At 42.5% G+C, this 15,619-nt stretch overlaps 2 protein-coding genes and 1 long non-coding RNA gene across 6 annotated transcripts in view; 1 reads left to right on the top strand and 2 right to left on the bottom strand.

The window, feature by feature from the left end:
- tstd3 (thiosulfate sulfurtransferase like domain containing 3) overlaps positions 1–821 on the bottom strand; it is a 33,739-nt gene extending 32,918 nt beyond the window's left edge. Inside the window, exon 1 of the mRNA XM_032519418.1 lies at positions 817–821. The gene's annotated coding sequence lies outside the window, so the exon portion shown is untranslated. The remainder of the gene's footprint in view (positions 1–816) is intronic.
- usp45 (ubiquitin specific peptidase 45) overlaps positions 1–15,619 on the top strand; it is a 39,287-nt gene that overhangs the window by 6,245 nt on the left and 17,423 nt on the right. For 3 of the 4 annotated variants that reach the window (XM_032519403.1, XM_032519402.1, XM_032519405.1), the window contains 3 exons: positions 7,042–7,193; positions 10,095–10,202; positions 11,466–11,596. In XM_032519403.1, coding sequence (XP_032375294.1) covers positions 7,042–7,193; positions 10,095–10,202; positions 11,466–11,596 — 391 coding nt within the window. The remainder of the gene's footprint in view (positions 1–7,041; positions 7,194–10,094; positions 10,203–11,465; positions 11,597–15,619) is intronic. The other variant, XM_032519406.1, reaches the window with a different exon arrangement.
- The window catches only part of LOC116691634 (uncharacterized), a 116,983-nt gene continuing 111,636 nt past the window's right edge, over positions 10,273–15,619 (bottom strand). The window contains exon 3 of the long non-coding RNA XR_004332519.1: positions 10,273–10,355. This is a non-coding gene — a long non-coding RNA (uncharacterized LOC116691634). The remainder of the gene's footprint in view (positions 10,356–15,619) is intronic.

Genomic DNA, 15,619 nt, shown 5'->3' with positions numbered 1-15,619 from the left:
CTAAAGAGCCTAACGACTTCAGGCCTATTGCATCAACTTCACTGGTAATGAAGTGCATTGAGCGCCTAGTTAAGAGCTACATCATCTCCAAAAGGCAGCATCATCTAGACTCTTTGCAATTTGCGTATCAAGCATCCAGAGGAGTTGATGATCATGATCATGCAGCTCTACTGCATCTCCTGCACATTGATTTAGAGAAACCAAAGGCTCATGCCAAACTCATTTTTGCTTATTTTTCTTCTGCTTTTAATACCATTTAAGCCAAGTTTTTTTAGCAAATATTTTAATAGAAGAATTTTTACGTGGAGATGATGTGGTCTCATGGATTGTTGATTTTCTTAGCTGTGGAATACAGCGAGTCAGAGTTGGTACGTCTCTCTCTGACAAAATGACTACTTGCACAGGATCTCCACAGGGATGTGTTTATCTTCTCCATTCATCCTGTGCACAAACTCATGCACCAGCACTTTCCCTAACAGGCACTTTATTAAGTATGCGGTAAGGGTGTGACGAGATCTCGTTTTACGAGATCTCGCGAGATTAAAACGTGACGAGATTTCTCGTCGAGGTGAAAAGTTGTCTCGTGAGGCGATGTGATGTCAGCGTGATGGAGCGTGAAATTACTATCGAAGATCCCCTGCCACTTTTAAGTCATTGTGTGGCAACTTTTGGTTTTCCTGTGGAAATGATAAACGGCGAAAGAGTGACAGACAAGACGAACACAAATGTAAACATTGAAGAAAAAAATGCCGTAAACCGCGGCTAACACGAGCACTATGAAACACGCTTCCAGCACCACCACAGCTCTCTACTAACTACTGCCCCGCGACGAAAACATTAAAAAAATTAAAAAAGAATTGTTTCTGTTGCACTTGTAGTTTTAAGAGAGCAGTACTTTGGTTTGATACACTTACTGTTTGCATTTAAAGTGTTATTTTTCTGATTTACACATTTATTTTATTTATTTATTTATACTGTTTATTTTTTTTAGTTCGGTTTGTGGGAAGGAGTTAGATTCCTCGTGTGATAAGTCCAGGGCAGAAGGGTTGGTAGAGTTTATACAAAACATTTTGCAGTGTTTGTACGTCCTTTACTGCTATAATTCATTAAAATAGTAAAAAAAAAAACATTAATCATTAACATTCACATAATAGTTGATTTCAAAATGCACCTAATGTTTGCATTTTGTGATTTTTCAGTTGATAAAAAAACTATTTTCCATTCATATATTTCATCGAGGATTTCTTTAATTTTTTTTTTTTAAATCTCGTCTCGTCTCGTTCTCGTGAACCCAATCTCGTGATGTGTCTCGTCTCGTGGAGTAAGCGTCTCGTCACACCCCTAGTATGCGGCTATTACCGCCGTGGTTAGTCTCCTATATGACAAGGAAGAGGAGCACGGGCCAGTTCTTGACTTCCCCATGGGGACAATAAACATAAACATATTCATTTAGATTCCACATTGTTCTTACAGGGATGCTGTTTCTTCATTACCATATTATAGACACTTTCCCCTTTGTCGTTTTAAATTAGGCTACCTGTTACCTGTCCTGTCACCCAATTGTTTCACACCGGTCAGCCAAATGGGTGTAGAAGCGGGCAGCCATTGTTGCTGCAAAATAGGCGGTTGTTGTCTGTAAAGGAGCTTGTGAAATTGAATTTCAGTATGAAGGCCATGTTTTCAGAAGAAGCTGCTGTTGTACTGTTTTTCCTATAGTCCCCAAGCACAAAAGAGCCCCAGCAAGGATTTTTTTTCAGAATCTATAATAATTTTGTACAACAGCAACTAAGGGTAGAAAAAAGTCAATTAACTGTGCTCTCTCACCATCAAGGCTTTCAGCTCTAGTACCAGAGTCCCAGTAAGAAGCGACTTGACCTCAAAGAGCTAGACTCCAGCTTGTCACACAGCTGGGGAGTCTTTGTGGCGCAAATTAAAATGTTGAAGCTGAAAAGGCATTGGAGCCTGCTTCTCATTGGAATCTGTACATTCTGTCTTGTTTTATAGGGATTGTTATCAATTGCTCTATTAATACATCATTAATTATATTGCCACACTGTGTATTTTCCTTTTTCAAATTATTTTGCAGCTTAAACTATCTGTGAAAAAATATTTAGCTTTATGCTACACTGTAGGTCTATTTTAAAAGTGGATTATCTTTGTTGTCACTAGATTCAGAATTTGTAGAAATACTACAATTGATTTCAAAGGGCCCAATCCATCTTTCAAATACATTTGTGTGGTTATAGATAAGAAAATAAAAAATGTGTGTGTGTGGTAGAGCTGGGCCCTTCTACAATATGTAAGCTTTAAATATCTTTAGATACATATTTATGCATTTATGCAGGTTTTGCTCTTTTTGAATCCCAGTAAGACTACGTCAAAACCTAGTATAAGGCTGGACCGTGTATTATTCAGAGTGCTTAATTGTGGCTATATTGTGACAGGGATAGTCAGAGGTGGTGTCTGTAATGTGAATATAGATATTAAATGTAATCTGTAGTAATGCTGACCGATAAATCGTATTTTCACCGCCATCGTGGTATGAACATGTGCAAAGAACACATCATAAAAGACTGAAATGCCTGAAACGCCATGTATAAGGAAAACCACTTTATTAACGGATGGGAATCAAATCCCAGTATTAAATGGGCCCCGGGGCTAAAAACTATAGTATTTATCATCATGTTGCAGCCGCTCCCTTGCTCTGGGCTGAGCTCCTCCGAAAATACACACATACAGACATACACACACTTGGAACAAAGTCAGCGGACAGCAGATCGGAGGTGGAGACAACTTCTCGTTACTAACCTTGGCTGAAGTAGATGATAGCGATAGTGCTGTATGATTACTGCACCTTTATTCACCTGGCTTTCTGCCTCCGGTTGTTGTATTTTGAAAACCAAAGTCCTCAGTTTTCTGTCAGTTTAGCTCAGCCGAGTCAGTAGCCAGGAAGATGCTTGTCCCCTGGTGGTGCTTTCATGGAGGTAATCAAGGGTGATCCTGTCTTTATTCCCACCACCGCACATGAAAGTAGGCCAGATAGTGAGTAGCAAAAGCTGTGTGTGTGTGTGTGTGTGTGTGTGTGTGTGTGTGTGTGTGTGTGTGGTGTGGTGTGTGGTGTGTGGGTGTGTGTGTGTGGGTGTGTGTGTGTGTTTGGGTGTTTGTGTGTGTGTGTGTGTGTGTGTTGTGTGTGCGTGTGCGCGCGTGTGTGTGAAACATGGCACTGGGTTCTTTTGGCCTCAGATGGCAAGAAAACAGGCTTTTTGTGCCCTGCAGTCACAACAAATTAGTGAATTAATAAGACATTTGGTGTTGCCCGGCCTTCCTCTTGACTGCCTGCTCTGCATGAGGGGAGCTGGCCTTGAACCTCCACACTGCTGCACTGTGAGCGAACGGGGAGTCATGAAGCCCACTGGCCATACAATTTGACGGCCTCTCAGCACAACTGTGGACCAGATTAGGAAGGCCATGAAAAAGCCACTCAAATAAGCCTAATTGTGACAAATATACTGGTACAGGTTCCTGTTGTTTTATTAAAGTGGCTTTGAGACCAAAAACTGGCATGGCGTTAGATCCTGTTCACTTGTTAATTTAAGAAAGCAGCAGATTTTGGTGTAAAACAACTGATGAAATAATTTTTTTTTGTTCATGCCTTTGCTTCATGAGCTTGAATTTTCTTCTTAGGTCTGGTTTTGGCCTTGCTTCCGCTCGACAAAATGTCAAAACAATGCAGACACATGCATGACAGAGCATAATGCTTTTTGAAAGATTTCAGTTGAGCTTGTGTGTTTCTTTTCTTCTTTTGCAAGTGCCCTAGTACTGTTCTCAGTAAAAGTAAACAAGGCCCATCTTTGTGTGAAAAAGAGCAGGGAGTGCAGGAGGTGTTAGTGAATATGTGTGCATGTGGACAATCCTGAGCACCGGGATGCTTTCCTCCACCCTGGGGAAAGGCTCCACAGTGTCACTGCTGCCCATACTCGGTGGCTGAGCAAGGAGGGCCAGGTGGTGGTGCCGAGTGCAGCACAGTCAAGCGTGGACCCAGCGCATGCTGACATTTGCCTTCGCTGACTGCTGCAGGGAGAGGAAAAATCTGCGTTTCCATATGCTTGTGCTCGTTGCAACCCTTCCCTCCACCGACTGCCCCCCCCCATCCCATTGCCTCATTCTGCTCCCCTCTCCCCAGTCTCAGCCAGATGGCTCCCTGAACATTGTTTACCTTGGGTGACGGTCCCAGATGCAGAGTGTGTCCATCGGCATCCCCATTCCGCCCAGTTAGTTTTCTCATTCCTCTGCTCCCTCTTAGCCAAAGTGCCAGTCACAGCTCTTACACTCAAGTTGCATTCAGTCTGTTGATTTTTGTGGATCCTCTTACAAACACAAGTAGGCACATACATCTGCATACTCTTTCTCTCAATTACTTTCTCTTTTGCTCCGTTCACATTTTGTAAACACATCCCTCTTCACACCTTCTTTGTCTCACACCAAATCCAGAAATCCAGTTTTTTCTTTCCTGATCAGGTCTGCAGTCTTACCCCATATCCACTTGTTTTCCATGCATTTTGTGTGTTGACATATGGGAGCTCCCTTATGGCTGCATATTGAAGTTGGAAATAGGCCTCCAGATGTTGCCAGCTCAGAAGGCCAGATGCATTTCGCACTGCTGGGTGGAGCCCCACAAAAGCCGTCCCGACAAGCTGAACCTTCTTAGTCCCCAAACTACAAGACAAGCCTACAAACATGCTCTCTTCATTTCTCTTCACTGTTGACCATTTTCCAGTTAGGCCTAAAAATGGAAATTTAAAGCAACACAGTTAGTGCAGCAGACTGTACTGTATGCATGTGTATTCAAGTATCTGTATTTTTCTTCCTAACTCTGTTTAACTTAAAAGTGTGCCTTTTACCCACATTGCTTTGAGTGGAATTTAATTGAGTCTAAAATGCAAGTTGCCAGCCCATGCGTGACTGCCGCTTATGTTCTGGCCTTGAAGAGAAAAAGCTTGCGAGGTAGCAGCCAGCAGTGGAGTTACTGCTAATAAATGTGTTGTACACAAGGAGTGGTGCTGTGAATTAAATGTTCAAGGGCAAGGCCACTGTATGTTGAGGAGAAGAGCGGTGAGAGTAAAGGTGCAGGTTATTTTGATGATTATGAACGGTTCAATTGAATTTCCTTTGATTGGCTTATATGGGAGAAATGCTCAATGTGCACAATATTATTCAAGATAAAGCTCACATATTTTCAACCTTCTGTGTAGCTGGGGCTCATCCAGTCGCACCTGATAAATCTACGGAACTACAGAATGCTAATTCACCTTTGGTACATGTAGCTGCGCAGCGCACTTCTGTTCTATTCACTTGTATTGCAAACTAGCAAATTTTCCAATAGTAAAAATATGCAGGGAATGTCATGGACGAGGCTTGAGATTGAGTGAGAAGGGTACGCAGTTATTAGGGGTTCCCATTCAATACGCTCATAGTTTGCCCTGACCGTAGCGCTCTTTGGAGCTATGTACCTGTATGTGAAACGTACCGTACAGGAAATTAAAACCGGTTTACCAGATCAACCGGTACACCGCCCAGCACTGCGTGTCAATACACGGTTTCTCATCATCATGCTATGCTCTTTACTGTACTAAATGTACAATTACATTTTGAAACATTAAATCCGTGTGCACCCCAGCCTTAACAAATGTGTTAGCCACCCAGTTGACCACAGTGGACGCCATGGCAGTCCACTACAACACCGCTTTGTCTCTGAGCCCAGACTTTCTCGCCCCCCCTTAAAACCCGTACTGTCTCTTTCACCTGTTCACCACTGAACTTTGCTCCGTGTAAGCCTATGGTCACTTTACAAAAGAACTGACCTCACTGTCCACCTGGAGGCCTACAAAGAACATGTGAACTCCTACCAAGAAGCTCTTTCCAAAGCCAATACAAATCATTGCACCACCCTCATCGGCAACCAGCGAAACCACACCAGAATGCTGTTTTCAACCATTAGCGCCTGCTACGCCCCATTGATACCCACCAACCTCCGGTTGAACCTGATTTTTGTACCAGGTTCCTAGATTTCTTTCAGGCCAAAGTGGATCTTATCTATCAGCAACTCCGGGTGTGTGCCCCATCTATTTTTAATTCCAGTCAACTACAGGACATTAATGCTTGGTTGCTTGGCTCCTTTTAAACTTGCTGACAGGTAATTCTTTTGACCAAATACACGTCAACCCCATTTAACTCAACACAATTTGTGCATGAGGACTTGAACCCTCTTCTACTCTAATCTCCATTTTCAGGATTCCTTACTACTCAGCGAATCAGTAACTGCTAATGTAACAATACAATGTTAACACTGTTACAATGTAACACTGTTGTTGGCATTGTGTCATCGTGGTGTGGGCTTTTTTTTTTTCTAGCTGCTGGCACACCATCAGCTCGCACAGCTACACTACCCACTCTAGTCTGTCCCCCAGCAGACTATCTGTATGTCACTGTTAGATTCTGACCATCTGTGACTGATTAACTGTTAAATGTTAGTTTTCATTGGTGATCAGGAGTAACAGCTGGCTCTGGAGAGCCATCTCTCTAACCCCAGCCCCCACCCCTTCCTCACTAACCAGTGGAAACTTCTACAGCTGTCATCTGCTTTCCCAAATGACCCAGCTTTCCTTCCAGCTGCCATCCCAGCACCCTGCTCTCAGCCCTAGTCTCGCTTCAAGGCTAAGCCCAATTCTTTTCTGTCCTGCCACAATCTCAATCTAAGGGAGGCCAACTTCTACCCTCAATTCCAACCAAATGACCAACTCAGCCACCATCTCAGTTATATCTTGAAGTTTGGCTGCCAATTCTTAAAACAAAAAACAACAACCTTAAAGTAAAAGCCAAACCAGGGTTTAGGAACTGAATCTTTTGCCAATTTCAAAGAGCACTCACACTCCATATCCCCGTTATCTGGCTGTAATTTCCAGGCTTGTTTGTTTCTATTGAATAATTTTACAAATATACATTATTGCATCACTGAACTGCTTTGTTTTTACGGTGTTTCAGGAGCATCACCCAAGGTCATCAAGCTGCTAGAGGAACCATCAGATTACACTGACTCGCCCAAAGGCAAAAGCCCAGCCATCAACAGCACCCTGGTCCCTGTCAAAGGCATAAATAACCTTGGTAACACCTGTTTCTTCAATGCCGTTATGCAGGTTGGTATAACTATGAGTCAGTTCAAACATGAACATTTTCTGTACATGTGCCTATAGTGTTAGGGCATTTTATTAAGCGTTATGAAATTTGGTGCAGTTGTATTACAACGTTTAGTTGAAATAATTACTTTAGGAAATCCCAGCAGTAGATGTGATGCACACTATTATTCATCTGAAGCATGACTACATTTCTTAAAGGTGGATTTCTCATTGGACATCATCTGGTTACAGGTCATTGCTTTATTTAATGAGACCATTGGCATTTTTCCACTGCATTGTTATCTACTCAACTCGCCTCGGCTCTACTCGCCTTTTTTGGTTTTCCATTACAAAAAAAAGTCCCTGGTACCTGCTAACAGGTACTTTTTGTAGTACTACCTCAGTCACGGTTCCAAGCGAGCTGAGGCAATACCAAAAGATGACATTTCAACCTGCAGACTACTGATTGGTCAGAGAGAATCCTCACTAATCACTGAGTCATCATCATTTTGCTTCCTCCAGGTTCATTACAAACTAATTAGCCCTCCGGCTGTGGCAACACGCCAAAAATAAACAACACACCTTCGACGCTCTGTGTGTGTCGCGTTAGGTCATGGCAGTTTGCTACTGTGATGACCAGCCATGGCTCACCTCACGCATGAGGCGGTACTAATCCACAATGGAAAAAGGTGGACGGGGCACAGCGGGCGAGCCGAGGCAAGGCGAGTCGAGCAGGTACCATTAATGGAAAAACGCCATGTGATAGAGTCACAGGGATTTCCATGCTAAAATTGCAATATCAATGCTTTTACAATGTGGGAACACTCAAGTGTTGCCTCTGAGGTGTCTGGCCTTTAGTGAACCAGTCTTACAGTAACTGTGAGTGTAAACCGGCTTGTCCTTAGGGTCATTTTGAAGTATATTTAATGCTTAGACGCGTTCACCTTCCCAAAATGCTAGTGGCACTCAGTGGCCCTCATTTATCAACCTAATGTAGAAACCAGCGCACATATGAAACAGAAATCCTCTTCATCAGGCTTCACGTGTGATTCGTGAAACGTTCGTATCACACCAATCAGATCATAAGAATGGTTGTACGGCTGGAAACCCTCGTAATTTAAATATCACGCCCCAATATATTCTCGGTTTTGAGGACTCGCCCCTACAATTTATGGCATGGCGAGACGTAATCTGGTGAAAATCCTGATATCTCCGATTCGTTTGCACTAACATGTACTATTTGGCAGCCTGGAAACTGGTATGGAAGGCTGCAGTGTTGCTGAAGTAAATCGGACTCCAGCTGAAGTTTATTTAATTTATACATCCTTGACAGATGTATGCTATAGTCCGAGTAATATGCAGGCTTATATTGCAATCTCTTAGGCCTTCCTGGTGTACCTATATTGAAATAAACACACAGTAGCAGAGTTTATGCAGTGTCTTTTATTTTACTTGTGTTTTATTTTAATCAGATAGGCAACAGCTGTGAGGGAGAGCGTGTGTCCCGTGCTGGGCCACCACCCCGACCCTGTCTCCTGACAGCAGAGGGGCTGAAAAGAAAAAAAACAGGCCCAAATATGTCGGTCAATGGCAGAGAGGCAGTTGAGGCTGGACTGGACCCTGCTCTCTTGGCATCGGGCCATCTGGCTCCATCACCACATTTATGGCACCCTGTTTTCCTGTGTGATGTTGTGCAGGACTCCACAGGCTAAAACAATGTAGCAAGACAGAGCCATCTGCCCTTAATCAATCCGATAGATCGCTTCACCGTCGCCCTTGCGCGTACGTGTGCACTGTTGTACCGGCGGATCGAGGTCTTCTAAAGCGCCAGATCTGCCATTGCTGATAAGTGATCAACTGAGGACTTCTCATTCTTCTGATTAAATGCTGCACTTCAAGTCCACACGGACTCAAAAACTGGCCTACACGTGTTCAGACCAGACATGATATTGTAACGCTGCCTACGCTCACGTTGAAATTGACAAATGCCTTGCTTTGCGTAGGAATCGGCGTACGCTCGACCTACGCCTGTTTTAGGTCGTACGCAAGTTTCAGAAATGAGGGTCACTGTGTGCAGGACATGTTCACTATACAACACGGCTATAGAGCCTTCCCAGATTTTCTCTGGTCGTGTCATGGTGACTTCAAACCAACATGCTTCCTCAACAATGAAGCAGTATTTTTCCGCCATTTTGTTCATCACCCTCAGGGCCTTCCTCATTGATTGAAATTTGAGTGAGCACGCTTTACATGCTTTTCCCTCCCTCTCCCTCCCTCTCCCCGTCTGTTTGCATTGTCTTCTTGAAAATTGCTATCTTTTTGGTGAAAACACATAATTGTCAAAGGGTGAGCTGTGTCTGCGTCTCCATTGTGTGTTTTCCATAGCAACTGTCTTCATTGCCAGGATGTGACAAGAAAAGGGGAAGGAAAAGATGTTTCTCTAACATGAAGGGACAGTGACTGCTTCAGACTATCTCCCCATCAAGCTCCTTCTCGTCATTTCAAACTCACAGATCATAGATAGATATAAAAGCCTCTTTCAGAATAATGAACTCACCACAAGTTTTCCAAGTCCTACTACAGTGGAGATAACATTTCATAAAGGTTCTTTTAATTGAAGGCATTGGATTGCTTCAAGCTTAGTATCAATACAGTTTAATATCTTTGAATGATTAAAACTTTTTTGTTCTATTTTCTTGTCCACAAAATCATTGTTGGGTCTTTTAATCTGATGAATAGTAAAACCACTGTATATGATTGATTTGATGGTCCAATGATTTTATGAACAACGCTAATGCATGCAACATTTGATGATCGTATGAGCAATACCTTTACCCATTGCCATTCAATGCATAGATGGATTAAAAAGTGTTTATAAAATGTTAGTAAACCCGTCTTGAAATGATTCTCTCCTCTCCACAGAACCTGTCTCAGACACACATGCTCATCGACCTCATCCAGGAAGTGAAGGACAAAGGCTACAAACTGAGGATCAGCCCCACTGTCGATACCAACGTGGTACAATCTGCTGTCCGTCTCTTCTACTTCTTAAGCTATAGCTGGGTTTACCTGGGTTTTAGGTGCTCATTTGCACATTTTGGTGATGTCATCGGGCAATTATTTGCACAAAGCTTAGTGGTTGTCGGTTGCAGCGAAGGAGAGATCACTGAAACTCCAAAACTTCTCACTAAAATGACAACTGCTGGACCACGTTAAAGGTCAGCCAACCTTAGGTTAGTTAGCCTCTGCTAAAGTTGTTATTAGCTTCATGGCTGCTAACCCCCTTCACTTTAACCAGCAGGTAGCAAGCAAGACAGGGAACATGGCTCGGGTCTTAGCATTTGTTCACCGACAGATAAACTGTACACAGAATACACTGCTACGTTCGCACCTGTAACGTTACTGCTTACTGCATACTGTTGTAGAAGTTGTCTGTACAGCAGGAGAGAGAGACTTTGTTGAAACAAAAATAAAGACTGCTGAGCAAAAGTACCAAGTTGGTCTTTGGTGGAATTTCTAATTAAATTTTGCAAAATATAAATGGCAAAAACAGTTTCACAGAGTAAACAACAGTAACATTGTGACAAAGTCTGTGTACAGTAAAACAGAAACATCCTCGTCTTTTATCCTGCTTCATCCCCCGTGCCGCAAACTATCGGTCAATTATCTTAGCTTGTAAAGACAGCTTGTGCCTTGGTCACGTACAAATACAAAATATTCAGACTTTTTTCTCGTATTGATGCACATACGTAGCTCTGGACATCTTGGTTTTGTCAGACTCCAGGGCACCACCTTTCAGTTGATAATTTAGGAACAGGCAGCTTGATAATACATGGACATTGACGGATTTATGAAATTGTGCTTAAATGTAATTTGTACCCATTGCAAGACTCACCATCAGACACACACTCCTACCTCTCTATTTGCCTCTCTCTCTCAAGCGCACACTCACTATTGCAGCTGCTGCCGTGTGTGCAACACGCATTATGTATTTGACACTGTTTGTGCAACTGTGTACGCAAACATGCGGCGCTCGTGCAGAAGGCAGCGATTTGCCTTTACATTCATAAGCTTAAGAGGTGCGCCTATTCTGTATAATTGTATAATTAAAAATTTAGTTGTGATTGTACATTTAACCTTTTTAAATATCATTTTTATTGATAGAAGTAAATAATTAAAACTAAAGTAATTCTTAGTTTTCAAAAACTATTATAACTTTTATTGGCACATTAAGTTAAAGCTGGATCCTGTTTTGTTAATGTCTTTTTTATATTTGGTCTTTTCATATTCCAGAGTCCCCTGACCGTAACGCTGCCCAGTCCAGAGCCCCTGACTGCGGCCATGTTTCTCTTCCTCCAGAGCATGAAAGAACCAGGGAAAGGACCGGTCAATCCCAAGATCCTCTTCAACCAGCTCTGCCAGAAGTAAGGCGCTGCTCTTCATAAACATTACCATAAAATCCCCCATGATGATACACTAGCTTCATACTCAATTGATATATTTTATCTCAGGGTCAGTGAAGTTGTTAAACTGTGCCATAATTGTTAGTATTGCAGTTCTCCAACATCACAATAGCAGTTTACAACACAGGAGCCACAGCCTTCGCCTGCTTTCATCCCCTCATTGCTGTTGTGACCACTTTAACCAGCCAGACCCAGGTAGCACCTGGTCCCAGCTGAATGCCTTTCACTCACTCAAAGCTTAACATACACCAAACATAATACAGGCACTGTACCTTATAAAGTGTGTAGCTGCAGCTACTGATATGTCACTCTTTCTGCCACTTGCCACACTGCTGTGCCACCTGTGTCACATTTGATCCAGAGCGAGGTCTAACAGGCTGTGTCACAGGCAGAAACAGCCCTACATTAATGAACCAAACAGTTTTGTTCTCTTTTATGAACAGTGTGAATTTTCAGTTGGCTGGGTTCTTGTTTGATCATGGTACACTGCTGGTTGGGTGGGATTGTGGTGTGTGTGTGTGTGTGTGTGGAGTGGGGGGGTTGCACTGTTTAGTGGTGCAGGTGGGTGACCAGGGCATTTGACATGGGATGACTGACTACGTCTCTGGTGCGTCTTTGACAGTTATTCTGGTACCTAGCTTTCATCAGAGTGTGTGTGTGTGTGTGTGTGTGTGTGTGTGTGTGTGTGTGTGTGTGTGGTGTGGGGTGTGTGGGTGTGTGGGTGTGTGTGAGTGTGTGGGTCCACCTCACCTGGTATCACCTCAGCCTGCACCACACATGCAGGCAATTGTGCATTCAGACAGCAAACGTTGCACAAACCTTTATATATTCTTATATACACGTCTCATTTTAAGTAGGGCTTATTTATTCCACTGACATGCATTTAAATGGATATGTATGATTTCTTTGCCTCAGCACCCATTACCCATATAGTACACTTATACCACTGGTAAACTTTTATTAAGGCAGTATGTTGTTTTATATATCCATACAGTGAATGCAAATATGCAGCCCAAATATCCACAAGAATTGTGGGGAAGTTAGATATTTTAAAAGAAAAACAATGGTACAGCCCTCTTTAAAACTTCTAAGCATTTTCTGATTAAATACAGTCGCATCGGTATAGAGCTGAATCGATTAGTAGATCAAGAAAAGAAAACAGTCCACAACAATTTTGATTGAAAGTGCCTATATTAGGAAAACGACACTTTTTCTGGGATTGGTTATTTTGTGTCTCTGGTGCTTCTTCACGCGTACAAACTTGAAAAATAACTATCCATGGTGTTTTGAGTGAGATTCGGTTTCTGAATGTCCTCTGTCTTCAGTCTACGGGTGAGCTGTTCAAAATCTGCACAACTTTCTACGACACTAGCCGAGACGAGGTGGCTAACCGTAGCACGTGCTAGCGCTAGCATGCTAAATTCAAAAGTGATCAGAAGTCTTTGTTCTGAGTGACCTTGTTCATTTCTTGAGCCCCTGATTCCAAGCAAAGGCACAGAGTGAGCAGATGGGTTAGGGTTAACCAGCAGGGAACAGTCTGCGTCCGATAAAAAAAACTTTGAAGGTCAAAATAATAGCAAGAATTGACAGAAATCTGTGCAGTGTTTCCTTTAGGATTTTTCTTTTTTAGCAGTGGGGACAGGGCTGTCCGAACTGTAGCCATCCTAACAACACGCTACCTGAACGCCCTTTTCTAGTTTCCCGTTTCACTCTCCACAACGCTGTCTTCGGGTAAAAAGTCACGTTGTGAGATCGAGTTAGCCAGCAAGCTGGTTTATGTTCTTGTTTGTGCCTGCCTCGTAATGTTAGCCTAAATTTTGTATTTCTTACCTTGATTATGGTGTTTGCGTTTCAAAGCCATCTCCCGAGGTGACGTTTTTGGTGGAGCTGTTCATTTAGTAGTCGTCTCGGCACAAAGCAAACCCTGCGTTATGTCGGCAGGATCATTTAAAAGGCAACCGCGACTACATTGTGCGGAAGAAATTTTGCCAAGGCGGGCCGCCACAATAAATTCACCACCATAGAGGTGTGTGGCCTTTCTTGGTTCTCCTGCAGACTTCCTGGTTTGCATAGAACTTTTTCAAATAGGCTTCATGCAAAAATAGAAGTTATTATCTAGTGCCCGCTTCTAAAAGTGTAAGGATTTGCTGTTTTCTACAACTCTAAAATAATATATCTTTTAGAGTGGACTTTATGTCTGATAGAAGAGGCAATCTTGAAGCCCTCTTGTAGTGGGCATTCTTGTGTCTGACATTTTATCGACTAAACAATCAGTTGCGGAGATGTAGTGCTTCTTCAAGGCCTTATTCACTTATAGGCTATTCCCTTCAGCATCCACAAAGGGTACATAATTGCAGTGCCATTTTGAGCTGTCCTGATCTCTCACATGCATCTCTAACACCTAAATCTCACCAGGTGTGTCTGTGCTAAGCTCCGGCGGCATTGCGGCCACCGGAGCAATGTCAGCCGAACAAGACATAGCTTTTGATTCCACCAGCCGACAGAGTGTGTCTCACAGCAGCTTTCTCCTCTGCTATGTAGAACACTGACCTTTATGGTAGAAGCACAAAAATCGACAACAAAATCTCCATGCTGGGCAGGCAAGACGCTCCGCTTCTGAGACAGTCCTGATGGGGTATTGTGCGTGGCGGACGACGGAACAAATCCACAACGCAACCGGAATGCGCCACATATGTGCCTAGTGGAATCCCCCGGTAATACACTTATCCGCACAGCAACTCATTTCCATCCAGTCAGGTCTAAAGCTTTGAACTAAAAGGACAGGGTCAATAACTGCTCCTGTTTACCGAGATATTTTTCTTTATTTTAGCGACCTTTGTGCTGGCTACACTGAATATCATCCTCACTTGTCACTGCAAGCTTTTGTTACTCCAAGAGGTTTGTGTCTGCACTTGGCCTGTGGGGGCGGAGAGTGCTTTTCCATTTCTTTTTCACTGTCTTTCTCAGTATATTGATGTTGACAGGCAGGTTAATAAGGATTTCTGGCTCCAGTGGGGGCCAGTTTGAATGTTTATGTGCAAGAGCTCTATTCAGCCTATTTATTCCACTCTATTCAATAGTATGTATTAGGGCTGAACGATTTAGGGAAAAAAAAATCTAATTGCAATTTTTTTGCCAGATATTGCGATTCAATTAGCGTTTTTTTTTTGTTTTGTTTTTAAGTTGAGCTAAAGTTCAATATTCACTGTGTAACAGATTTACCATGTCATGGAGCATTATAACATGAGACACCATTAAAACTGCTCCATATTCTTATGCAAGGATGAGAACATAGCGGTAGATATGAATTGCCAGCAATAGCTGTTTTTCTTTTAATTAGCATGGAACATTGAAAAGTCAAAGAACATTTGTCACTAAAGCTATAATAATAAAAAAACAAATACAACAGAAAATATCAGTACTTTCCTGTAAACCAATAGTTCTGATATGCCTCAGTTCAATAGCAGCATTTACATATTGCACCTTTTACGGTCACGTTAAATAAAGTAATACAAAATACTAAAAAAATTCCCTGAAAATAGGACATTTCTGTAAACAATCTGTGACATATATAACATTTTTCCAGAATTTATTTTATAAAAAACAGTAAATATAATAATAAAAAATGTTAAACCAAATGTTACACTAAACATTCAACTAAATAGTGCACGTTCTCTTATTTGTGGTATTCATGGTTAGCTTGTTGCATTCTTTCAAATCGAGATTTCGATTTGAAAAGAGTGAATCGTTTGGCCGTAGTTTGTATGTGTGTTTCTGCACGTATGTGTCTGACCTCAACCAGCTGAGTACCCCACAGCCTGCTTCATCCGCCTGCCAGCGGAAGGGGTCTGGTCTGGGCTTGGACCAGTGCCAAGCTATGTGGGTTGGATGGTCAACAAAAAAAAAAGCCTGGGTACATGCTTGGACCCTCTCTGGCACCAGATAGTGTACCACACTCTATCTGGTGCCAGAGGGGGTCCAAGC

The sequence above is a fragment of the Etheostoma spectabile genome, chromosome 6, assembly GCF_008692095.1.
Source record: "Etheostoma spectabile isolate EspeVRDwgs_2016 chromosome 6, UIUC_Espe_1.0, whole genome shotgun sequence".
Lineage (NCBI taxonomy): Eukaryota > Metazoa > Chordata > Actinopteri > Perciformes > Percidae > Etheostoma > Etheostoma spectabile.
Note: the sequence above shows the minus strand (reverse complement) of the source record. Positions and strands in the feature narration are given on the sequence as shown.